Genomic DNA, 27,061 nt, shown 5'->3' on the forward strand with positions numbered 1-27,061 from the left:
ATGCCGCTCTGTCTCTTACCAGCTGGAGAGGGAAGGCCTGAGCAGGAGCTTTGCCACCAAGCAACATTTGGCTGCTCGCTGACACTGGACGCAGAGCCAATAGAAGGAAGGAAGTGCCTCTGATCACACACACAAAATATTTATTGACTGAAGCAGATGTTAAGATGAACATTTTTTATATTGGTCGCTAGAATTTCCAGTGCATGCATGTTCAAATAGAAATGTGAAACTAAAAAGTGGGAAATGGTAAAATGATCTAGCAAAATCCTTACATAGGAGTTTGCGTGCAGAATTACAGATGGGAATATGGAATAAAACATGAAGTGCATGTTTTGGGTGTCTGTAAATTTCAAACAAGTGATGTCTATGATGATCTTGAAAGTGGTTTCAGGCATTTTTTTTAAATTTATCTAAAGAGGAAAGATCAGAAATGAAAAGCATGAACACTGCTAACACCAGCCATCAGTGCAGTCCTTCTGAAAATTGGCAGTGGCTGAAAACACAATACAAGAGTAGCGTTCCTCTTTCACAGTCTATTTTAATCCTAAAACAACTGAGAAACAAAAGCCTGCAATTTAAAGACTCAATTCAACACAATGTTCCAAAATGAAAGATTAAAAGAACATTAACAGAGAACAGAAATTGTGTATTTTTGGATAAGCACAAAGAATGAGGACAGTGCAGAGCACATGAGTAGAGGGAACTACTTGTCTTGTCCTCTTGTTGTTTCCTGTGTGAAGGAGTCGGCCTGACCCACAGAAGGTGGAGACTCATGATCTATAGTCCATCTTGGCTTGAAGTGGATGCCATCCTAGATGAATAAGCACCCACACCACCCACATACACACCACCTGCTGAAGCTGCACCGTCACAGGCTGCATGTGTGTGTGTGTGTGTGTGTGTGTGTGTGTGTGTGTGTGTGTGTGTGTGTGTGTGTGTGTGTGTGTGTGTGTGTGTGTTGGATCATTGTGTGGGCTGCATTCACTAACAGTGACTTGAAAGAGCTAAAAAATCCATTGCCAGGAGAGGAGATAACAGCAAAATACTGATTTCCATATACATCATTTGCAGGCATTCTTTCACAAAGCTGCAGGAAGTTGTTTTTTGTTCTGGGATATTTTACACAATCCCATTAAAACCATGGTTATGGCATTAAATTAGCAGCTAATGAGTATTCCAGGAGGCTCATCTCCCTGCAGTCAGTCACCTTCTCTCCTGTGTGTCACATGAGCATTGAGGGCCTGTGAGAGGCGCATGCACCTTCTCACAGATGCAAATGTGAACTTCCTATGTGTGTTGAGGATACGGTGCTTACATTTAGACAAGAGCGCAGACGCATACAATTACACACACACAAAGACACCCACATACTGCAAGCCGGTGTCAGACTGCACTCTCATGGCTACTTGAATTCAGATATACTCTTTTTTTTAGCTAAAATTCATGCCATCAGGCCAAAGTCGGGTAATTTATCCTGCTCTTGCGCTGGCTCTTTGCATAATTTGGATAGTTGCCTGGTGATATCTCCACTGCCGTCCCAGCCTCTCTGAGGTGAGAGCATCTGTCTCCCTGTGAGTTAAAAGGGCCGAGACATAGAGTCATATCAGAAGCCCGGCAGCTGGCAGCGCTGTTATGTAAGTTTAAAGATGCCTGTTTTGAACTGCAAATGACTGCACTTAATGATCTGCACGGTTTGCCTGTTTCTACAGTGTTAGTAGGATCTGGACATCAATTCATTTGAAACATTCTTGAATTCATGGCATCAGAGGTAAAAAAAAACAAAAAAAAACGGATGTGATTTGAATTTCAAAAAAATAGATATAGGCCTGTACATTAAATCAATTTAATCAGTCACAGGTTTGACACTGAATGTCAAAAGTTAGTATTTGGCACTGCATGCAAACTCAAATCAAATTAAATCTATATTCCCCAGAAAAAGAGCCAAACCATAAAGCAGTCCCTGGACCTTCGTTTACTGACACAGTTCACAGGAATAGTTTGACATCCAATGAAAATCCCTTAGTTTCTTACGAAAGAAACTCAAATCTAATTTGTTTAATTCCTGCAACAACAAAAAAAAGTGTAAAATCACATGTTATGTAATACTCTGCTTTAAATACATTCAAGGAGCAGGGGTAGAAATGAATCTATCAAAGGCAATATGAAATAGTTCTCCTTTCTACTTATCACAAGTCCTGATAAACTGTGAGAGAATGGAACAGAAAAAAGGAGATAAATCATCAGCTGCAGCAGAGAAGAGGCTGCAGGTGACTCTGCGTCCGCAGGAGGACAAAGGTCCACGTCACTCCGGTTCATGGAAAGGTGAGTGTGCCAACGCACTGCCGAACTCTCCTGAAGAGAACGTCAACACACACATCGTTGCATTGCAACGTTGTGTGTGTGCGCCATGTGTGTGTCAAAAAATATGTAGTCTCTCTACGGTCACCGCTGTGTCCAGAGCGCATTTTATTTAACATTTATCTAGAACAGTACCGGGTTTTGTGTCGTCTTCGATTAATTCTTGTGAGGCTACACTGAGGAAGTGTATATTGAGGATTAGCTGTATGGACTACCTGTTGGTTTTGGACTTCTTGCTGATACTGTTTACTTGAGTTAAATGCATTAAAAGTAATAGTACTATTACTTGAGAACAATATTCTAGTTTTCCTTCCACCTCTGGTAATAAAGTTTTTCCACAAAGGAAAGCTTCAGGTAAAAAATGACGTCAGGCTGCAGGTTTTAAGCTCTGAAGCGAGCACAGAGAGTGTTTGTGAAAACATTTCTCAACAGCATTCTACTGTCAAATACTGCACACACATGATTTTACACAATGAAGGCCAGAAATGCAAGTGAACAAACAATAAGCAAAACACATTATTGACTGCAGGGATTTGAATAAACTTTGAAAAGTCAAGCTGTTATCCAAAGCATTTCCATTATTGAGTCCTGGTAACTCGTGTTTTTGTCTGTCTGCTTGAAGCTGTCCTTGAATGGAAACTGAAGACCTCATATCAGTTCAAGAATGCCGTAATGATCAGTTCATTTTGCCACTCCATTTATTATTATAACTATTTGCATTTCTACTCCATAAGCAACTGCAGTAATAATTGGTATGGAAAATGTCACAAGCAGCCTTAACACCCGCCATGTCACGACAACATGCATTTTATGTTCTGCACTTAAGGCAGGTGAGTCACAAAGTGACTCATTTCAAAGTAAAAGTAGTTCAATTGATGTGAAACATATGCTTGTACTCTGAGCTACATTTACTGTTTACTGCGTGCAGCTAAAGAAAGAGCAACACTAGCCAGTGTGAGCAGCTAGTAGGTGAACGCTGAACAACGTGAGTGGCACAGCATGTGGTGGAGAGAACGGATAGTCGTGAACCTCAGGGCCATTTGTTCATTTATGAAGAAAGGAAGTTCCTTCAGGGGAGCATGAAGGATTGCCGACTCTAGAGCTTTTGTGTCTTGAAGTGAGGTTTGATTGATATGGTTTTCCTCTGTTGTTAATGTTGCCATCTGTCAGTTCCAGTGTATTAAACATAGATGTGTGATAAATATTCGAAATCAATCAAAAGTTGATCACGAAACTAAAAGGGATTCCTTTTAACTCTAAGTCCTTAAAGTGATGGACTGAGGGAGCCTGATAAAAGGTGCGACAGTGTCAGCAGTCGAGACGTCAGATGAAATGAAACCTGACATCTGGAATTGTCCAAAGGCCTCCAGGTGCTTTTTGTCTGTTTTCTCCTCTGACCCAGCCGAACTTGCCATTTGCTGCTACTTCCTCTGTGGATGTAACCGCGTGGCAGACCTTTACTCCAGGTGCCGCTGAGTGTTACCAATCTCCTCACAAACGTGGCCATCAAACAAATACATTTGTTATCCATTTGTACAATTTATTGTGCTGTCAGAGGTGAGTGGGCCCGCACAGCCACAAATGTGGCCTGTCAGGTGGGAGATGGAGAGGGGACTCTCTGGCCCTCCATCTCTTCCGCATCATTGCAGGAAAGGAATTTCCGTCAGCCCTGATAGATTACGGAGGGGGTACAGGTGGCTCATTGGAAACAACACCGAGGCGTAGCATGGAAAAACATATTGTTGACACATATTCAAGTTGTTCAACAGGAAACCAGTGACACGTTTTATTACTGGGACATCTGAGACATGCGTTGTCTGCTATTGTGAATTTTTAGAGAAAATAACTGCTCCTGGCAAGTCTGCCCTGTCTTAAAATGTGTCACTATATGCAGATGTTGAACCAGATTTGATGCAAATGTGTTTGAATATTGATTGTGCAGAAAGATAGTTGGATGTAATTGTATTTGTATTTAGGCCAAGTGACCTTTTAACCAGCAGGATCTTCAGCAGTCACAAAATGTGTTTGTGCAACTGTGCTTTGAGCTAAATGCTAATAAGCTTGCAAACAGGTTCACAATGATTGTAACTTTTTTAAAGTTTCGCACAGAGGCAGACTAGCTGTTTCCTCCGGCTTACAGTTTTTATGTTGAGCTATAGTCAACTCCCAGTCTCAACTCCTCGTCACGGCCACCAACCGCCATCCTAATAGACATGCTAGTTGGGACATCTCGCAGTGTGCAGATAACATTTGCTTTTCTTTAGATACATAATTGATTGGCTCATCTATGCAAAATCACCAAATACTCTGTTTGTATGATCATTGTACACTTCCCTTCTGCTGTGCTGCTTTCCCGCTTGAACTATTATCACTCCCCCCATCTCCTCCCACATCCCCACTTGCCGTGGCGGAAGAACACAGGCCAGTCACGCTGTAGGTGCTAATTCTCTGTTGTCCAAAATGTCTCAGTCTGAGAGCTGATATTAGAGCCCCCTTCTTTCAAAGGCTGATGTAAATGCATACTGTTTACCATCTGGTTGTGGCAGCCTGGCAGGCCTGAGTAAGGACAATAATTGACGAGAGCAGAGGAATCAAAGGCGCCGAGGGCCCCGTCTCATGGTCAATGACATAGCCCCTGTGAGTGGCAGCTCCTGGTGTGCTGTCAGGGTCTTCAGCTGCAACCCTGTAACTCCATGTAATTGTCATCCCTCCAGCTCTGCCTCACTATCTATATTTGTTCTTGTGAAAGAAAGAAAAAAATCGACTAATGTCTGCATTTGATGAGTTTTTTTTCATCAGGAAACAAGCACTAAAAACAGCAGCAAAGTGACTTTCATTAAGGATGGAAGTTTTAAAAAGATACAGCTGTTGAACATGGCGTTTGCTCTCTGCTATGGGACAGCGACAGTGACCTCGCATCCACCTTAGAGATGATACAAGCAGCACACCATGGTTACACAGTGACAGCGGGCCAGCTGCTGCCTCTTTCCTGGAAGGGAAGACGTGCGAAATCCAAGACCACTGTGTCCTTGTATCAAATCAAAGGGCATTACAGGAACTGAATAGACACACAGACACATGATTGTTCTGGCTGAATACGAATGCATCAACTCAGTGGTATTGTCCCGGCAGGAGCTGTTACCCCCCACTGCTCAAATGACAGAGCTACCTGTGTTAAGATGATACACGACTGCGAGGAAACAAAGTCAGATTGTCTTTTTTTTTTGTGATTTGAAATGTGGACATAAGGCAGACACAATAAGTCTGTAAAAAGAGGGCTGCAATGACGGTGACATGTTCTCGCAAAGTTACATCTCATCAGGTCAGAGATTAAAACTTGATTGAGTTATTTTACTTTCGCTGACCATACTTTTCTCTTCATACGTTTGCGCAGCGCGTTGAAAACAGAGGTCACAGATGCAAAGCAGGTGAGAGCCTAAAGCGTATCTTTCTCAGGTGTGCTCAATTAGCAGGCAGAAGACGAGGTAGTCCACGGAGGATGTTGGGCATGTTGAGTCACTGGTAAGAAAACAATTTTCATTATAATGAATGGGCCTTGAAAATGAACTCCATTGCTTCCCTCCTAATACACAAATGTAGTCCCAGGTGTTTGTAGCTAAGTGGAGTTACCAAGGGTGCTCAGCTCAGTCTTGTGTTTTCATTTACAAGTGTATCTGGAAAGAGCGTGTTGATTTTGTGTCGCTGCAAGTGCATTCTCCCCAGTGGCTAATTAAGACGTTTAGGGCTGCGGATAACACCTTAACTTGACACCAGTTTTAATATCTGATCAGGCATTCAAAGTGGCTACTGATTGGGCCAGGCCCGCAATGAATGGGAGATCAGGTATTTACCATGACATCTCTGCTTTATTGCATACATCTGGCCAATTAACAAGTCTCAAGGTACCAACTCATTCACATTCTGAATATTTCATCCACATTGCATTAATTTCAGTTTGGTAGAAAAAGAAAATCACATTCAGTGAATGGATGGTAGAGTGGTTTTATGACATGCATCAGACATACTTTTCTTTTTTACAACGTCATGCTGTTGGTCGGTACTACCTTACGTATATATATATATATATATATATATATATATATATATATATATATATGTGTGTGTGTGTGTATATATATGTATGTATATATATATATAACTGGATAAGGACAATTTTAGGACTTTTAGAATTATTATTTTTTTTAGGACAATTTTAGAAATGGGTACTCTATTAATCCAAAACCTTTCTTGTCAAAACGAAAAGCCCTACCAGAAAATGTCACGATGCATACAAATAAACAGCAGTAGCCACGGGCCAACACAATAACTCAAGTGTAGCTCGCGGCGTGTCTGCGAGGATGTGTGCAGTCCAGGCGGCTCAAATCTATTTCTGTATAACTTGTCCCCTGAAAAAGCATCCAAAGTCTTAGAGTGCTTAAACTGGAACTCCTAATAAGACATTTTATGAAGCGCGGTGCAACACTTAATGTCACTTTGTAATACATTTACCCTTCAAGTAATACTATTGTACTAAGCTGATGCTGGAGTCTTGTTTTCAGGATTTTGTCAGTATACATTTCACCTCCTGTTTACAAGACAGGTGGAGTTATTAGCATAATCTACTTGGTATGGAAAGCGGGATGTATGTTAATCTTTGTAGGAGGCGATCTGGGACATTTCCACAGTCACAGTCAAGAACCTGTGATGTGGCACTTTAGCAACATGCATGTCACACATAAAAGACTACATTGGCAGTAACGATTGAAATATCTTCAAAGTCTCGAGACTAAAGAGCAGAATGCAACTTTGGTATAGATAAAGCAGGCGAACAAGGTCAAGGGGTTCAGTTATTGGTACTTTAAGCATTAAGATGAGAAGGCACATGATCTGCAAGGAGAGACTTGGCATGGCATTGTATGACCGCTAAACAGTTAGAAATCAGCGTAGAATGGTAAGACTCATTCAAACTGCGATGACTGCAAACAATCAAATAAATGGCTTAGTACAACAGCAGTGTGTTACATGGCATCTCTGAACATGCAAAATACCCTGAAGTGGATGAGCTACAATCCCAGAACTTACCCTTCAATATACTTTAGCTGAAATTCAACGACTAAGCTAAACTGGGTCTGTGATCAGCAAAACGAGATGACTGCCATTGGGAACCCATCAGTAGTCTCAGCCCTTAGTCCAACAGTTGTTCATTTCCATCGTGACATGTTGGTATACAGGCTCAGAATATGACATGATCAATATGTATCCTTGGACCATCTCTATGTGAAAGCGGTGGTAGTGGTTCTACGTTTAAGCATCATACATACATACACATTATTGTTGTGCAATACTAGACTGAATAATAGACTGTGACCTTATCTTATCCAGCAGTATAATGCAATGTGTTCATCACTGCACGGTTATTCCGGGAACTATTAGATTGACTGCCGAGATATTTTGTCCAGACATTCATGATCTCACGAGGATGAATCCTTATGACTTGTGTTTCCTCTGGCGCCACCATGAGGTTGACACTGTTGAGTCATGACATTTGGTACAGTCATGCTATACCAGGCTGACTGAAGATGGGCAAAGATGGTAAACAGTAAGCCATGTTAGCATTGTTAATGTCTGACGTTAGCTTTGAGCTCAAAGTGACATGTCACACCAGTTCAGCCTCACAGAGCCGCTAACATGGCTGTAGACTTTTTTTTTATTGTTTAATCACAAACAGAGCTTTATGTTCCAGTCATCTCACAGGCCTACTCCTATCATTAATTCAGTTTTACTATTGTATTATCTGAATTGAGTTAAGACTCCCTTCCTATATATATATATATATATATATATATATATATATATATATATATATGCTTTGAAGGCAGAGCATCAATCATGAGCACATAACACCTGTGGATCCAGACATTGTGCAGCTAAATCTCGAGTGGCATCTATGGCATTATAAGAATTCAAGCCTATTGAGATGTTGCCATTATATGATCTCATTATGAAAAGATGTGGCTGAGATATTTCTTTATGATGAAAAAGATATGTCAGTATAAACAGGAAAGGCCCCATCCACTGCAAGACACCCAGGAGGAGGTGTCATTCTGTTGATGAATACCAGCCATGTTTAGATGACTGAATGCTCTCGCTGCTCTAAAGGACCCGCTGAGGCTTTGATGAAGCCGGATGGTGAACGTTGAGAAAGGTGGAACCCCGGCAATGTTTCTCTCACCTCTACTGTTTGGCACAGTTTTAGACCTGCTGAGATTTATATGAGTAATTAAAAATACATTCTGGTCTTGTGGAGGTGAAATCGCTGTCTAAGTCCTCTTTGCTGTTTTGCATGCAAGTCTTGGCAAAAGATGCAAAAGACAAGTGTTTAAATTAGGTGGTTTTGACGTTAAAAGAGGTAAATTCAGTAAGTATGAGGGCTGTAAGCAATTTGGAGTAATTACAAAAAATATGAATTATTTAATTACTATACTAACTCTTAAAACCATAACAAACCAATCGCAACGGCATTTGACAATAATTTCTAGTACTCAGAAAGCAACAGAGAATCATGCCGATGTCCTCATAACAGCAAACTTGTTCATTTCAAACTTTTTCTAGTGGAGATCTAGTGTTGTCCATGACACAAAAAGACCTTGCGTTATTATCATGAAAGCATTAGAAATTCAAGGCACAATAGAGTATAGCCTAATTTCAATTTGCACTGGATTATGATTTGTGGTTAAAAAAAACTACAAGTAGAACCAGGCTGGAGGACGGATGCAGCATTTAAGAGGCATATTGGCAAGAAAAAAAAACCTAAATGTAAATTTTGAAAAAAAATCCCTTTCTATCAATCGATTTCTCAAAGCCTTCGATCTTCCCTTGAACCTTTGGTGAGAGTCCGAGTCGTTAAATAAGACTCAACATTATACCCTATTCATAGATTTCCTAAAATGCTGGATTGTCCTGATCTATATTGAATTATTATCATCAGAATCAGAACTATTTATTTGACAGGTATGTTACACATATGAATTGGTCTTGGCGGGTGGTGCATATAGACAAACAACAACAATCAACACATGATAATCATTATTATATTACCAGCAGGAATTTGTTAATTAAGTTAATTTGCATCAAAGAAAAGTAGAAGTGGTGCATTTGAGTTAACCTTTCAGACCTCACCTGAAAAACACTGGCCATGTTCTTCTCTCTGAGTAATTATTCGGTTCAAATAGCATATATTTCTCTCCAGGCAGAGAGTGCTGGGGCTGAATGGATGCTGCCGCTGCATAATGGTCCTCAGACGTTTGTTTCCAAGGCAACGTGGGGAGGGCATGTGGAGAGGGAGGTATAAAAACACCGGCAGCTCCTCTCTGAGTCGTACTCTGAGGTAAATGCACTCACTGTCAACACAGAGACTCTCCGGGAACTTGCCACACACTTTCTCTCCAAATTTGTCACCCTGCGTCTCACTTGAAGGCTCAGCTCCGCTACGTAGCTGTTGAAAAATGATGCGGCCGAAAGATTTACGCCAGGGCTCTGGCACCAAGACCTTCCTTGATGCCATGCACGGCGGTAAAGTTCACCTCGCACGCTTCATTCTGGATGCCCTGGACGGACGGATCATCAACTCTAAGACAGAAAACAGCCGCACCCCGCTCATGTTCGCCGTTTGCCTGCCAGACCCCGGGACCAGGGCCAAGTTCACCCGGCTGCTGCTGGAGAAAGGTGCTGATGTGAACTGCCAGGATGAGGACAATCGGACTGCCCTCAGCCATGCCTGTGAGATGGGCCACCTGGATGTGGTCAAGCTTCTTGTGCAGTTCAATGCTGACCCAGAAGTCTTTGACGCCTGGGGTAACAGCGCTCTGATGTATGCTGCCTTTTCCGGACACAACCAGATTCTGGAGTTCCTGGTCCGTGCTTTCAAAAGACTGGGACTGAGGCTGGACAGGACCAATAATGCTGGTCATTCCGCCATCGAGGTGGCCAACTTCTTTGGACACAACCAGTGTGTGAAGATTCTGAACTTTCCTTGCAGGAGGGGTGTCGGCACAGATGACCCACTTGCTGATTCAGGTACCATCGGTGAAAGAGAATGCCGGCTGCCTAATAGGCTCCCGAGGCATGTTTTGGAGAGGTTTTCCAAGCAGCTGAATAACAATGAAGACCTACTGCCTGGGGTATTTCAGAGACAGCTGAAGATTGGAGACAGCAGTGGGCTTTGGAATCGCTTCAGATGCCCCAGGAGCCAGTCTCAAGACGACAACCATCGCCACAGCTGGGTTCTGCCTTCTCCGACTGAGAAAAAAAAGGTTGAGGGGGATCGCAGCGTTCTCTTCACTGCCAAACAACTGCAGAACTGCCAGCTTAAAGAGCTAAGAGCTCAAACACTGAACTCTCTGCCTGATCCAAGCCAGAAAGACGTCAGCCGAGACACTGGACTCCAGCAGCAAACACCAGTAAGTTTTCCTCCCTGGGGAAAAGCAAAGTCGTTTAACCTGGATCTTCTGAGCAGCAGAAAGCAGTCCTATCAGGGTGACGTACGTGACATCAACCTGTCAACCAGCAAATTAAAGAGAGCCTCGCTACAGGATGAGAGATGCCTGATAGACAAGATGGAATGTCATGGGAACACCCGGGGCCTGACAAATGATGCTGACAAAAAGCTCTTAGTGCCAAAAGCTGTTTTAAATGGCAAGAGTCAGCCCGTGAGAGCACTCGATGAGAATGTCAAATCACAGAGAGAAGAGGCTCATGACATAGCCACATCAAGCAGGAGAGAGCAGCAGAAGAGGGGAAGCATTGGCCCGACCAGCAGACACAACAAGCTGCTGTTTGCTAGAGGGGAGATGGAGGCCGGGAAGATCCCAAGTCGTACGCCGGGGTTCATGGGCCTCGGGACCAGACTGCTGCGTCGATTTACCGCACCGGAGTTCATGAGGTTGGTGATAGACTGCTCGGCTGGCTCCTCGAACGGCCGAGGGCGGATTTCCCGCTCCGAAACTTTCCCCCTCTCTCACACACATCAGCAGGTCGACAGCCAGCCGAGCGTTGACAGCATCAGTGGAGTGAAGTGTGAGTTTGAAAGCTGCTCGTCTCAGTCCGCCCTCGATTAGAATAACACAATATCTGGCTGGTAGGGACATTTTTGCAGCGCTTAAAAATTCTGACTCTGCCGTTTGATTGCTTGGTGAAATATTCTATTCATTGAGGGAAATACTAATATTTGCTTATGTTTCAGTTCATTAGTTTTTTCAATGTTTATCAATAAAAGCAAGAGGTTTTAAAGCTAAGTGTTCAGTTGCATACATACAATTTTGCTAATCTATATTCAAAATGATTTATAAATTAAGAGATCATCAGTCTGTGAGCTACTGAAAACAATTATTTTTGTTTCACATATATATATAAATAGGATTTATATTGTATGAAATTAAATGTATTTGATATTGTTTGTGTTTATAAGAAATATTGTATGTATTTTGTTTAAACATATTCGCTGACTGTGCACTGTATGATTCAAGCTGAATACCTAATAAAAACTTGAAAACACCAGTGTTCATGTATGCGTGTGTGTGCGTGTGTGTGTGTGTGTGTGTGTGTGTGTGTGTGTGTGTGTGTGTGTGTGCGTGCGTGTGTGCGTGTGTGTGTCTGTCTGTGTATTTGCATGAGAGAGAACGAGGGATCAAATGAATTCCGATTCAATATGCATCATTTATTGATTTATACAAAATTAAAATGTGTAATTCTCTTTTTTCATGAATGATCCACACAGATAGAAATACATGAAACACGTCAACATGTATCCCTGTCAGAATACAAAGACGATGTGCAAAGTGTTTCTCAGCAGGTGAACGTCCTGCAGCATCACATGCCAGGCCTGTGTGCTTAATCTAGGCAAACAAATGCAAATACAGTCATACACATCTTCTGGAGAAACAACACACACGTCTTGTGGTTTTTAAAAAGTCTGACACAATACAAAGAGGGTTGTATCAGACGCAAACACTGAGATGTCACCTCACACACATCCATGTGCTCATGTGCTCACACACATGCACACATACATACAACTATACACTCACATTTCAGTCAAGAAAAGTACAATTTTAAATTCATCTCATATACTTTTACTGCAGTAGATCAGCAGGAACAATGACCTTATATTCAGTATTTTTATTTACATTATTAATTTATCTGCGTATGTTTCAAGTCCATACTTAATAATGAAACCTTATTTGCAATTCACACCATACAAACAACCCACAACACCTTTTGGAAATAAAGAATAAATAAGAAAAAGAGGAATATGGTATTGGTGATTTTCCAATAGCCCAATAGTAGCAGCTGGGCTTTCATCTACCCATTTATTATGCTAATACGGAGAATTGTCTTTCACGTCCCAGTTTGGTACATATTCAAGCATTCACATCAGGCCAGGTGTGCCTCCATTTGGCCATGCAAATAGTCCACTGTCAGTGTTTGTGGAGTGTACTGACCAGGATGTTGTCCAGTTTCCACAACACAGAGTGTGAGTGTGCAGAGGTAACTTTATTCTTCCTTAATTGATAATGTCACAATGAGCTACTGTGATTTTGAGCCTAACAGCTTCATAAGCTTTACATTTCTAGCCATAATGCCCACTATGAACACTAGAAACTATCTTTAGAGTAGCACATGTTCATTACATATAGTTACGTGGGATATTGAGTTTTGCGCTCAGTTGATATGCACCATGTGGCGTTGCGTTGAATCCCACTGAATGTAACAGGAAGCCAATCAATATTCGGTTGAGAGGTGAGGAACTGCATGCTGCCTTTAACTCCCTCCTAAAGTGCTTCTCTCATGCCTGAGACCATGCGGTGTCTGTCAACCAAACTTGCCGTCCTGCCACCATCGCTCTGGCAGCAACATGCTGTCTGGGTCTGCTTCTCTGGAGCTGACCTCCCGTTGGCTGGGGTGCTAGAGTTGGACCCCAGTGCTTGTCCTCGCCTGTTCAGGTCAGACTGAAGGTGGGTGTTGGGGAGCGGGAGCCCCACAGGGTCAGCAACGGGACATGCGCTTGCGGTACTGCTCCACCAGTGGAACCAGGCACTGAGGTGAGCCGCTCTGCAGCAGGAAGGGGTGCTCCAGCAGGTCAGTGGCGCTGGCCCGCTCTAGCGGGTCTCGAGTCAGCATGCGGTCCAGGAAGTCTTTTAGAACGGGGGAGATCTGGACCAGGGAGAAATGGGTACATATACTTAAAATACGTAACACCGATGAATTGCTGCAGCAGTTATTTGTAACAATGATTAAACTAATGGCTCTGTAAGACTGTGCTTGGGTACATCGATGTGCTGGCATGCTCACAATGAAAATGTGAGCTTTTGATTGAGATATTGTTGTTGATAATGTTCACGGTAGAGTTTAGCAGGTCAATCGTCTTAATCTAGTATATCAGCATGCTACAATTTTCTTATTAGCAGTCAATCCAGTGTACAGTGTACAAGCACAACTGAGGATGATGGGAATATTACTACTTTTGCAGGTTTGTCTGTAGGTGTGTCTGTTCTTGTACCTGGCTGACATTTCGAACAGTAGGAGCCAGCTCATCCCTCAGTCTCTTCATGGCTGCTACGGGGGTTTCACTGAAGTACGGGGGCTCTCCATCCACCATCTCCACCACCATGATACCCATCGACCAAACATCCACCTGTTGCAGGATCACACATTTAAATTACATTAAGATCTTACAGCACAGATGGCCACGGTTGGCACTACGACACATGAGCGAGATCTCCTTTGTTAGTCAGCGTGAGTACATTTGAATGTGCGCCTCCTCACCTCAGTGCCATATGGTGATTTGGAAATGACCTCAGGAGCCATCCAATAGGGTGTTCCCACTAACGATTTCCTTTTAGGGATGTCCTTGCTGATCTGAGCACAGAAGCCAAAGTCTGACAGCTTGACCTGCGGAGAACAACAGAAAGACATATTAAGAGAGTGAAAAACAGAAAAGAAAGAAAGGATAACAAAATATCTTACCCTTCCATCTAATGTGAGTAGTATAGAATCGCTCTTGATGTCTCTGTGGATGACTCCCTGTGAATGCAGATAGGCCAGGGCTTGCAGAACAGCTTCACACACTGTGGCGATCTGCTCTTCACTCAGCCTGCAGGATAACATAAAGAGTCATAAACAACATATTCAAACAGCATACAAGGTTATGTGCCCACTAAAAAACAAGGTAAGATGTACCTAACAGAGTGCTGTATACTCCCACACGTTACTCATCATATTTAAAAGACACGTCTAAATCTATATCAGGGGAAAAAACTTTAGTAAATCAGGCAGTAAGTCTTTTATATAGGAGACTTTAATTAGTCTAAAAAACAATCATTTGACACCAGACTGTCTAGGAAAAACAGAAGTAAAGGACCTTATTGTTGATTGTCCTGTCAATATACTGATCATCTTGACATTATCTTTGACAAACTGGCTTTGACAGTTGGCTCATTTTGTATGTCATCTGGCTTGAGAGAAGTTTTTTCATCCCTTGGAGTCAAGCAGTCTAACCCTGGTGTCATCCCATGGACCTCGTGCCAGCCATCTGTTAATAACATAAAATACATTGACGGCACAAAAAAATAGGGCCTGACGAAATCCTCCCTTCTGCTGGTCGCTATGTTTTCCTTATTTTTTATGTGTGCGCTACTGGAAAATGTGACAGCATCAAGGAATCAAATTCTCAACCACAATTGACTTTCCACATGGCATCTAAACATGCACATATTCGATTATGTCATTAAATTCTGACTTTCCCTTAGAGAAAAGCAGCAGACATCGGGTGAGAGAGAGGAATGACAGTCTTTTTGAGTCTTGGTGCTGCTGGTATCAACACTGGTCACCCGGCAGTCGATACCACACTACCCCCTTGTGGTTGATTCAGTCATCAAACGATGATATCACAACCAAACGGAAATGCAACAATGCAGCTTTCTCAAGCTGGATCAAGATGATCTCTTGGTGCCTGTACCTGGTTTCTGACACAATGTTGGTCAGTGCTCCACCTTGCAGGTACTCCATGATAACCCACAGCTCCTCCTCCACCAGGGCTGACTTAAACATCTCCACCACGTTCCTGTGCTGATAGTCCCTCATGATGACCACCTGCAATAAGAAAAACATTCACGATACATCAGAAAGTCTTTTAAGACATTGTTAGTGTAGTGCTTTTATAAAGTTAGGACACAACGTCGGTGCTGTAGAGTCAAAAATATCCTGACGTTTACTCTTTAGTATGGATCTGGCTGTAATTCGCTTTGGCAAACACCCACATCTTTCAATATCTCCCAGCCTAAGCCGAGATATCCTTGATAGCATAATCAGGGCTTATTGTCTTCACTTTATCTCCCTCCAGAGCCACAGACACATTGTACAATTGTTTTTACAGGCAGAGCAGCTGACAGGCAAACTGAACTTTATTACCCCTCTAAGTAAGCATTTACGGAAAGGTCCGGTTTATTTTGACCTGGCGCCCTTCCAATGATGTGGCTTTTATGACTCAATGGGTCATGTTAACATGGCACTTAACAAGTGAGCATACAACTGCGATCCAAGGAAACAAGCCAACAATGATGCTCCAGGTGGAGACAAGCATTTAAAAAGTTGAATATGGAAATCATGTTTAATGGGAAAAACTGTAGGAGGCTCCCACAGCTTGTTCCAAAATATGTTGTTCAGTGCGAGTCCTTGTTGTTTTGAATCTGTACGATGAAGGTGACGAGTGCGAAGTAAGCACAAGCCATAGAGCCACATTCATGGGAAATACGTTGAAGTTGAGTTGAAATAAACTCAAATTATAATCTTGAATACCTAGTGTGTTGTAGTTTTGTTTTGTGTTTGTTTTTGCGAATCACTTTAAATGTATTTGGATATTGTACCTCATTAAACAGCAACTCTCTCCTCTGCTGCCGCCGCAAGTCCATCATCTTCACCGCCACCTGCCGGCCGCTGTGCTTCTCTGTTGCGATACACACTACCCCCGTCGAGCCCTCCCCAATCTTCACAAAGTTCTCCAGGTAGGACCGTGGATCACCCTTGTCTACCACCATCTGCAGTGCCGCCTTGAACTGTTCATGGGTCACCTTTGGTGGGTCTGGCGGTGGTCTGGGTGAAGGATGTTGTGGGGGCCTGAAAGCAGGGGAGCATGTGCCTGGAGGACTGGTGGCTAGTGAGCCTGTAGGGGAGGGTCGCGGCTGGGAAGGGCTGTCTTGCCGGGGGTAGGGAGGATTGAGGCATCCGGAGTGTCTGAGGAAGGGTTCAGGCCCGTTGGGCCTCAGCCCTATGTTCGGAGACAGGCCCAGCGTGTAGCTAGCCGAGGAGCGCACAGTTCGCTGGGGTCTGATGCCGCCTACAAGAGGACTGCTGTTGCCTGTGGGCAGGAAGCCGGAGTGGTACCTCACTGCCGACTCTGCCTGAACGATAAAAGAGAAAAGGGTGAAGAACATTAGGGCAGGGAGCTGAGAGAGAGTTGGCCGCCTGCCTGGGGTTCAAGACCTGCTTTAAAAGTGAATGTAAATCAAGTCCTTCCCTCTCACACTGCATCCACTTCACCTGAAATGACCCATGTAAAGATGGACCCAAGTGTCCCGCTGAGATCCTGCCAAACACACCATCTCTCAACTTTTACAACCCCACCGGCACTTTAAACCCACAATTCACTTCTTTTTTTTTTTTTACTCTAGAATCAAATAAAATAGTCAAACCTAGAGCTTTAATCACCTTTAGTGTAAATCCAATCAAAATGCTGCCTCTCCAAAGCTACAACCAAAGCTTGAAAATGATTGTTTGCTAAAAAAAACTAGCATTCGATGGATTCAGAGCTCATGCACAAACTAGTACTAGTAATATGATGCACATAACGTTCGCAAAAATATGCATAAATTGTGTGTTCTATGAATAATGTATTATCAGTGCACTTAATGGTCACAAAGATGTGTGAAGAAACTGCTGTAATGTCAGACTTACTTTCAGGTCATAGGAGGAGAACGGCCTCCCGGGGCTGTTCTGCGGGTGCATGTACATCGGTACGTTGGGCCGAAACTCCGTGGTGACTGTCGCTTGATCACCATAAGGCTGCTGTACAGTCATCGCTGGGCTATAAAAACAAGCTATAGGTCTCTGATTTGGTGGCACTCCCCTAGGAAGCTGGAAATCTCTCTTCCATATCACTCTCTCCTGAGGGCTGCCCACCTCAGCACTCATATAAGCCCCGTGACTCAGCACCGGGATGGTCTGGGACGGAATGGGTTGCGAGGGTCCTTCAAGAGAGCTGATGCTGACTTCATAGGTGGACTTGGCCTTTGGTAAAATCCCATTTGGATGCAAAGTGATGCTCCTTTTCATGCCCAAATAGGGGGTGTTGGTTTCACTGTGGATGTTCCTGGCCCTGTCCCTCCACTGGTCTCGACCCACATCCTCGTCATCTTCATCATCATCCTGTGTCAGGCCCTCGTACTGGTAAGTGTCTCCCTCGTTCACTTCCCCCAGCCTTCCCAGTGACTGGGCCCTCTTCCTGGCTGAGGGGCTGCTCTTCCTCAAAGAGTTCGAACTGGTCACAGACAGACGGTTCATATCGTTGATCATGGCTGCGATGTAGTCTCCGTGACCGATCATACTCCCCCGCACAATGGTCTGAAAGAGGAGAGGTGTTTATCTTTTATCACATTGCACTTGCCATGCTCACATTATAGAAAGCATTTGGATTGAAAGGAATAATGATGGTGACATAATCATTGCTCAGAGGCGAGTTAAATTTAGACTTGAGATTCTGTAATCTGACATCTTTGTCATTCTTCAGAGAAGACTTAAATCATTTCCCCAGTGGCTCATGCTGACAATCCACTGTTAAATATACCAAGCAAATGCAGCAGGAGATACACTAGAAAGTCAGAGCTTCTACAACCATTACTATGTTATAAAATTCAGAAATGACAGATTCCTGTGCCTTTTCAGATGGTATGCGTAGATAGCAGGCATGCGAATGGAAACCTGCCCTGACAGAAAGATTATCAGACAAACTTTACAGCTTTTGCCAGAGTAATGAGATTGTAGCAACTGTATGCGAGAGTGTGTGGTGGCTCATCAGTCACTCTCAGGGTAGAGTCATGTTCAGTTCACAGCCAGTCAACAGCCTCTCCTGTTTCCCTGGTGCGGTGCCATTAAACCTGCACAGGGGGCAAAGGTCAGATGACATCTCACCTACTGCAGCACCTCTCTGAGAGGAGGGAAGGGCAGCTGATAATGGCCCTGGTGAGAAATCCTATTCTAGAAGATGTTGTAATGATAGTTGAAATAACTTGTTTTCAGTTATCACATCACATTTTTCTGTTTTCCCCAGAGCAATAATTTGAAATGTAGCCGAGTGTACTTTCATCTGATTACTTTGTTTTATTCCATTATGAAGATCTTGGGGGATAACAACACACTCGTCTTGATGACGCTAAACACTGACATGGTAGTTCTCATATTGAACAGCACTTATCCCGTTAGGGAATCTATGAAATTTTGGTGTTTTCTCTATTTATTTTCTGGAGGGCGACAAACAGAATCGAACGTTTGCTACGTAAAGCAGAAATATTTAGATTTGCAGGCTTTATCACGGACTGCCAATTCCTTTGCTGTACCTGCATTTTTTCATCCCTTCAGTTTGACATCTATGGAAAGGCACCATGGACTGTTATAGTTGCCTGCATGGAGTAATAAATCTTGTGCCCCCTCTGAGTATTCAACATTGTACAGTCAGTGTACACAGCAGGGTCATTAGCCCAGCCCCATGATAGATATGAAAGATGCGGAGGCGGAGCATGCCTTCCTTCCACCTTGTCGAGGATTATATCATTTCCTGAGACATCAGGATTCCTTCGCAATGTCGAAGGTCACTTCTGCCTCAATACAATAAGCAGCATATCTTTATGCATCAGTCTCTCAGACATTTTAGCCTAATAAGGGCCTGGTTGAATGGTGTGCTAGTTATTCGTCAGCAGTTCAAGGTAAGGCCAGAAGGGCAATAAAGAGTTGAGTGGAAGGTGTGGTGTACCTTCTTTGGCCTCAGCTCCACCTCCGTGATCCTGGAAGGGTCCACCATGGGTTTGGGCCTGCGCAGGTTCTCTATCAGGCTCTGCCATTGCGTCGGTAGACCCACAAAGCAGCCATGCTTGTTGTCGAATGAGGTGTGGACACGGTGCTCAAAGTTCTTGGGCGCTGATATCTCAGGCCTCTTCTTTTTCTTCTTGCGGAACATCCTCAGGTCCTCGAGGGCGACAGCTTGGCTGCTTCAAAATGACCCTGTAGGGAAAAAGTATTCAATATTTAATAAACTGCACTCAATATTACAGACAGCACATGTTATTCTGTTCTTATGATATTTGAATTTAAGCAAATCTCTTCTTCCCCAGTGATGAAAATGATGATGCCACAGACTGACCACTCTGCTTTACTGTCTCCTCTCGGACCAAGTGTATTCAAATCCAATCTGACAACAGAGGATCTTTCCACGTGGGAGAAAATATTCAAATGGCTTATCTAAAAACTGTTCCATATCTGGGTTGTGTGTCCCCCTGCACATTGTCTTGTCAGCTGTCATAAACTTGTGCCTGTGAGAGTGGCTCGGAGGAGAGCGGATGGATTTGTAAGCACATGTGTAATGAAGGATATCTGGTCAATCAAGGCTTATTCATTCTTCGTGCCATTTCACTGATGAGCACGTGGCCGAGCTGGCCAGCGCCCACAGGCTTTCAGTGCATTAGCAGGACGAGCACAACACGCAGACACAAACATGCGCTGATGCACATACACAAATACTATGGCAGGCTATCCTTCATAAACCTTTTATAACTCTTTCATATCCCGTCCTAATTAGTAGCTTGTGTGCCCTTGATTTCAGGGAGGGTATATCCATTTAATCCTTGGACGGATGGCCATGAGTTTTGTGTATGTTAGGCTTTATTTTTCATTCATGTGAAGGGAAATAATTAAATACATTACATCTCATTTCCTCTGCTGCACAGCTGTACTCGGAGATAATCACTCACATTTAAGTCTCATGATTAGTATTAATACCGTTTCATGTAGCGCTAAGTATGGAGGATGTTCTGGCGCGCTATGCTAGTTGTGCGGCTCTAGGGATGGCAATGCTAGTGCTTTGGCCAGTCAGTCAGTTGTGACTGAAATATCTTTAAAACTATTAAAGGGATTTTGGGAAAATGACCTGCGGCCGTAAAAGGACGAATTGGGATAACTTTGAGCTCCTAATCCTTCATCTAGCACCATTGTGGGGTCAGATTCTACTCTGTCCAATATTTTGGTTTGTGACCAAATACTAAAGAAATGACATTACCATCAGCCTCAGGTTTACTCCTAAGTAAAGAAGTACAAGGAAAAAACATTGTGCTTAACCAAAGACAAAAAGAGAGAGAGAGCTGGGACATGTGTAGCCAAAGTTGATAAATACTAAAAATGTTTGCATACCCAACTACGGTTTAAAATGTTTGATGCGAAACAACAAGAACTTGCTGGCATTATTATTGTGAGAATGTTAGCACTGCTTGACCGTAGACTTTTTGTCTTGTTTATTTCAGCAAAATCTACAAGTTTCCGTTTGAATATCATGTATGATCTCTCATCATGCACTGGAAAATGGTGGGAGTTAAGGAAATTAGTTTTGCACTTGTCCGCAGCTCAGCAGGCGATCACGCCCCTTTTCCACCTCCGCCCTCAGACCAGTGCGGCTCTAATCTGCATCAACGATGCCTGTTATGAGCTGTATCGGTGAATACCCCTCACCGCTCGCCCGTCTCATCAGCAGAGGGTAAGAGGAGGTCAGGCCCACTGGTCACATCAGCCAAAACCTGCTTCATTAAAGGAAGGTGGAGTAAGGATAGGGGGCTGTCCCCTTCCAAGGATAATTCTGTCACAAGGCTAATATGCTAAGTGTTGCATAAGTACTTCACTGTGCCTCCCTATGTACATAATGTGGTGCTGGGAAGGACTTTAATTCCTTGTGACAGGGACATTATGTTTTGAGGGTTCTCAGGAGGGGGTGAGATAGGAGTTGGGGCCAAGATTAGAGTCAGACCTGGATGTGCTAGAGAGACAGGGACTCTGTTTCCTTCCTACAGACACAGAAAGGCTTTTAAGCACCAATTGTGGCTGCCTTTTGAATAACCAACGCTTGAGAAAACAAGCTGCAAAACAGAAAATTGTAATCTCTGCTATTTTCTTTTTCTTGCTGCACAAGAGACTATCTGCTTAGATAGCTGTTCAGCGTGCAGATGTTGGCATTTCCTGAACAAATATTTACACATCGCGCTCATGTATCCTTTTACAAGCAGCTCAATCAATATTTACTCATGAGTCAAACGCAAACTGCTACAGTCCTCCACTGCCAGCTATAATGGGGTGATAATAGTACAAATAGGATGGCTGCTTCGTATAGTGCTTCATCAGTTCAAAGCAGCTGAGAACATACCACAGCATTCATTATTCATTCTCATTGTTACAGCCAAAGATATTGGAGGCGAGCAGAAACACACGTACACAACACACATGTTGATTAATGCCTGGGCAAAATGAATTACAAAGTTGACATAATTATTGATTCACGTGCTTTAATCACAGGCAACTGGCTTCATATTGAACGCTGTTACTCCGCCAAGCTTATGATTGTCTTTATAACAATTTTCTGTCGATTTTTAAGCCCGTCGTACAGTATTTATGCACAGAGCTAAACTTGCACAGTGCATAATCACGCTTTCTGGTCACATCTTTTGAAACTGTGGGGACTTGACCCTATGCCTCAGTGGCTTGTCTTGAATCTATCAAAGTGCTGAGGCAAAACTCAGCCGGCTGCTGTCAGAGATACGAAGAGCCGAAGAGGATGAGGTCACTCCAAAATTGTGCTATATTAGATATTTCCATCTCTACAACTTTGTGCAGTAGCGAAAAATTAAATAGATCCAAATGCACGACCTTTAAATCCACGAATCATTAAGAACTTCAATCTCACTCACAGAAAAGCACATGAGAATGAAACTGTTTACAGCAAGTCTGACACAACACAAGAAAAAGAACACAAAAGGATGATAGAGCATGCAAATTCAAACACGCAAACATATCTGGTTTCTCTGCAAACCCATCATTTAATCACAGCCATACATCCCTTTTCCACACTCAAATGGATCTCAGTCTTACCCCCCAACTGATGGTGCTTCTTCACCTGACAGCAGCCAGGCCTTTCATGCCGTGCAGAAATGCAGGCAGGCAATCCATACGTTTCCCACACACAACATGACAGAAGAGGAGAGGGCATGCTCGCATTCCTCTCATGTTCAAACCACCCCGAGCAGGTTGTGTTGTGGATGAGTGGGAGGGGATCGAGAGATAAGAGAGATATTGGATTTGTGCTTCGAGCTCAGTTGAATGATTTTTTTTTTCTATTTGCCCTGATTTCTGCTTGTATCTTTTTTTTTTTGGCATGCATGCAGAAATGAAGTGAGTGTGCAGGTGACCGCACTAGCAGGATTAGTATGGTGTTCAGTCCTTCACTGATCTAATTTTAGGACACATCATGCTTTCCACCACCCCTCCTCCCTATCACCAGACGCCTGATTATTTTGTACAGGATTCATGTCAAATAGTGAGGTGAGGATGGGAGACGATGGAGAACAGGTAATCCTCTTTTTGTATTTTCCATTGCACGTACAAGCTCAGCACGTACCAGCTATGCTGAATTATAGGGGGCTACATCTATTTCAGAGTAGTAAAGATAGCATCAAGGTCTTATATGCTGTTTTAGACTCTGCAGTGCAGTGTTGGGGGGCTTAGAGATTGCTTCTCTATCTGCTTCATTATGATGACCGTTCTGCCCTTTGAGTGTAATGAGTCTGCCTCTCAGGAGGGAGGAAGGGGGTCTTGGTTGGTCATCTCTTCCTTTTCCTTGTGCTTTGTTACACACTCACACACATGCACACACTCATGCACATACATACACACGCTATCTGAGAGCATGAAAAAGGTACACAAGCGCTGGACGTGACCGGGCAGTACAATAGCAGTGTTTATGATTTAAGTTGATGTCTGCTTTCTCTTTGAAGTCACCTCTGCAGACATGAAAGAATTGTCAATAGGAGACGACAAGTGATGTAATAAGCTGCACTCAATGACATGGAATAACACGTAGCTTTCATGCATATTTCATGCTAGTGGTCTAATACATCATGCACGACAAAGCACTTGGAATACAAGGAATGTTAGAGGATTCACACATCTACTGCCTCCGTAAAGTTGCTCATTGTGCAAATGTGGCTATGGCTGTGAGCACAGTTTTGCTTCTTTTTTTCTTCTTTTTTTTAGCCATGCTAGCGGTCGGAGACGCCGATGTCGGTTGGTTGGTCGGTTCGCCACTTTGGTCCAGACTGAAATAGCTCAGCAACTATGGGATGGATTGCCATGAGGTCTACAGAGGATGAATCCCAACGACTTTGGTAATCCACTGACATTTCCTCTAGCACCACTGTGAGGTTCACATTTGTCATTTTTAGTCAAACGCCTCAAATATTATTGGGTGGACACAAATAGCAACAGATGAAATGTATCTTTCATGATCTCCGACTTGTCCACATTTTTTATTTGTTGTAAACTTTGGTTTATGATCAAATACATGCAAAGAAATACATTCCCATAAGCCTCAGCTGGATCTTAAGTTTTTCTGCTAATTAGCAAATTATCTGAGATAGTGATAAAAAACCTGATACCTGGATAGCCTCTGCATGCTATCATTGTCATTTGCAGCATGTAGACTTCAGACTCCTGTTTGAGGATCATAACATCAAAGGAGCTATTAATAGGGCCAGCAGCAAAGAGAAAACACAGGTTGAAGATGTGGGCCAAACCAATAAAGAGGTCAAACTACAACTTTCCCTGTCCTCAAAGTATCTCTGATAAAAGCTCCACACAGGAGTAAGGACACGGTGTAGAGCTCCCAACCCAAGGGCATGTGACCTGAACGTTATGGACTATTTTTAGTATATAGTTTATGAAAGGTTATGCACAGTTAAAGTGCAAAAGAGTGTGCAAATTATGATTGTAAAGAATGTCTAAAGGCTAATAGTAATCAATTAAATGACATCCATAGTTTGCCTTTGGGCATGAAGCAGAGATGACCCATATTCACACAGAGAGTTCATTGATAGTGACATATCTCATGGTATTTCAAATGTCACATAACTGGCAGCGATGCGTCATGTGTAGGCCTTCACTCAAAAGTAGTTCAAGTTGGAAGTCACAGAGCACTGCAATTCTGGTAAAGTAAACAATCAAAGAGCTTGTTGTCATTTTCTCGTGCACTGAATGCGTAAGAAAAGACCTCAAGATTGAAAGTGTATTGCAAAAAATGTGATGCTCGTGCCCAACAATGTGGGATGTCGGTTTTTCAAGGACAGACGTCTGCGCAGGAGTGCACATTAGTCTTGTGTGGATAATGACAGGAGGAAACGAGAAATGAGAGGTCAAGGCAGAAAGAAAAAGAGTGGGGGAGGAAAGGAGCGTCTGGACACTCAGACGTTGTGACTGGAAAAGAGATGGAATAGAGAATATAACCGAGAGGACAGAAATGAAAAGAATAAAGATGCTGATTAGGATGACATAGATTTACAGTGTCAGTGCCGTGAAAATACATCTTCACAGGTTTTTTTTGTTGCCTAATTTAGAGGCTCAATTTTGTGGATAGCAGCAATCTCCGGTTTGAAGATGAAGCCTCTTTTCTCCGTCATCTTGAGCAGCTTTGTCTGCAGTAAACAAGCCAGAGTAAAGGGGAATGGAGGACAGGACACTTACATCAACAGAGCGCGTCCATCATTCTGTCACCTGACATGTTGCCACTGATTCTCCCGGACCAGATAATGGACAAGGAAAAGTTTGTTGTGCCCCCGCAGCGAAAAGTGTGGACATTAAATGCAAACAATCTCCATCTACTCCAAACACCACAACATAATGACATTGTAAAAGCAATACTTTTAGAGTCCTGGGGCTTTTATAGGATGCTGACACATCACCAGAAAAACTAACTCTTAACTCAAGAAGTATGCTTCTCCATTCTGTATAACAATGTGTGTATTATGGGCTAGGCAGGATAGTACGGAAATGCAGCACTGACCAACACTCTGTTTAATTAAAGATCCTCTTGGCTCTCACAAGTGCTTTGAACAATTTGACGCTGTGGTGATAGAGACGTATGATCAGCCTGAACCAATGGTACGAGCCCAACTCTTCTCTCTTGGGTCTAATTTATTGATGCGCCAGGACTCGGTGCAAGCTTTACTGTACGCGCATGTGCTTATGAAAGCTTTGATTTATATTTTTTTTGCCCACGCCTCAGCACGTCTCTCCGGGGACAAAGCACCAACCATTTTTAACCTCTGATTCCTTCATTGTATCAAAATGCAACGGCTCTGCTGCACTCCTATGTCACCAGCATGGGTGTTGTATCAGCCCAGAGAGGGGAATCGTGGCGTGCTGTCTTAATTTGGACTCTGTTTTAATCCTTAGTGATTGACTTCTCACGTCTGGTGGCAACGCTAAGCTACTAATGCACGCTTGTCCCCTCCTTCGGCTGACATGACCACAATCATTCCTGAAAACAACCATGCATGTAGCAGGGCACATGGCAAGGATGTACCACCCACACCTGCGTGTTGTGTTCAGTCAGTGTCCCAGGACATGTAGTAGAGTCTGTGCTGCGGGTTTAGTGTTGAACTTAGAGTGTAAAAGCATGATGGGAGACATACAATGGCCTCCAAAAACTTCTTAATGACTTCAGACTTCGGAGTGTACACATCGTCCTCAGTAAAGCAGATGTCCAGCTGTGTGTGTGCGTGTCTGTGTGCACCAAAGAGACCTTCTCTGTCACCTCCTCTAGCCTTTCCCTCCTCCTCCTTGAATATCAATGAGTAACCTGAGACACAACCACATGTTAGTTGAAGAAGTGCAGAGCCTCAGTTACACCATCATCAGACTAATGAAATGTACTACAAAAAACACAAATACACAGAATACAAGTTAGATCAAATTCATAGTCCCTTGTGTTGATCCCGTACAGAATACGTCTGCAGTCACAACTCCAAAGCAAGTGCATGAATGTTGCAATTCTGCCAATAAGTCTGAGTTTAAAGGCGATGCTAAAGCTTGGGACGAAGTCAAATCTATACACTTCTTTAAAGAACCTTAGCCTTAAATTGATTTTCACTGAGGATTTTGCATCTATAGACAGACTAAAAGAGAAACTTAACCTGTTTTCTTCAAGAGTAGATTCCTTGTTTATTAATGTCTTAAATTCAGAGTCAAACAGAGCACTGTTCTCCCATATTCATGCAAGCGTTCACACAACAGGTTTTTAAGTATGAAAGTAATTGCTGTGAACAAAATTTGTCACATCAGCTTGCTCCCCCACAGCATTCGTCTACGGATGTGTGTTTACATAAAGCTTAAAGCTTGAATCCTTATGCACCGGTAGGACCAGAAAGATCAGCTGAGAACTCAGCCTCGACACACACACAGACACACACACATACACACACACACACACTAGAATACACAATGGAAAAACAGGAAGCTTCTGTCCACAGCGCCCGTAGCAATGGCACAGTCCGTATTTGTCAAGTGTGAT

General features: G+C 43.1%; 2 protein-coding genes across 2 annotated transcripts in view; one reads left to right on the plus strand and one right to left on the minus strand.

Moving 5' to 3' along the window:
* Positions 1 to 9,756: 9,756 nt before the first annotated feature.
* On the plus strand, positions 9,757 to 11,734 carry LOC137788052 (uncharacterized). The gene has a single exon (XM_068580866.1). The coding sequence runs from the start codon at positions 9,864 to 9,866 to the stop codon at positions 11,472 to 11,474; it is 1,611 nt and encodes a 536-aa protein (XP_068436967.1). The 5' UTR covers positions 9,757 to 9,863; the 3' UTR covers positions 11,475 to 11,734.
* Positions 11,735 to 12,052: 318 nt separating this feature from the next.
* The window catches only part of LOC137788174 (serine/threonine-protein kinase PAK 6), a 15,919-nt gene continuing 910 nt past the window's right edge, over positions 12,053 to 27,061 (minus strand). Inside the window, exons 2-9 of the mRNA XM_068581022.1 lie at positions 19,439 to 19,686; positions 17,368 to 18,033; positions 16,281 to 16,814; positions 15,374 to 15,507; positions 14,383 to 14,509; positions 14,182 to 14,307; positions 13,916 to 14,050; positions 12,053 to 13,569 (exon numbers count right to left, since the gene is read on the minus strand). Of these exons, the coding sequence (XP_068437123.1) occupies positions 13,402 to 13,569; positions 13,916 to 14,050; positions 14,182 to 14,307; positions 14,383 to 14,509; positions 15,374 to 15,507; positions 16,281 to 16,814; positions 17,368 to 18,033; positions 19,439 to 19,642 (2,094 nt within the window). The 5' untranslated portion in view covers positions 19,643 to 19,686 and the 3' untranslated portion in view covers positions 12,053 to 13,401. The remainder of the gene's footprint in view (positions 13,570 to 13,915; positions 14,051 to 14,181; positions 14,308 to 14,382; positions 14,510 to 15,373; positions 15,508 to 16,280; positions 16,815 to 17,367; positions 18,034 to 19,438; positions 19,687 to 27,061) is intronic.

Source organism: Clinocottus analis, unplaced genomic scaffold (assembly GCF_023055335.1).
Source record: "Clinocottus analis isolate CAN_PGR_092001 unplaced genomic scaffold, fCliAna1.0.p SCAF_17, whole genome shotgun sequence".
Classification (NCBI taxonomy): domain Eukaryota; kingdom Metazoa; phylum Chordata; class Actinopteri; order Perciformes; family Cottidae; genus Clinocottus; species Clinocottus analis.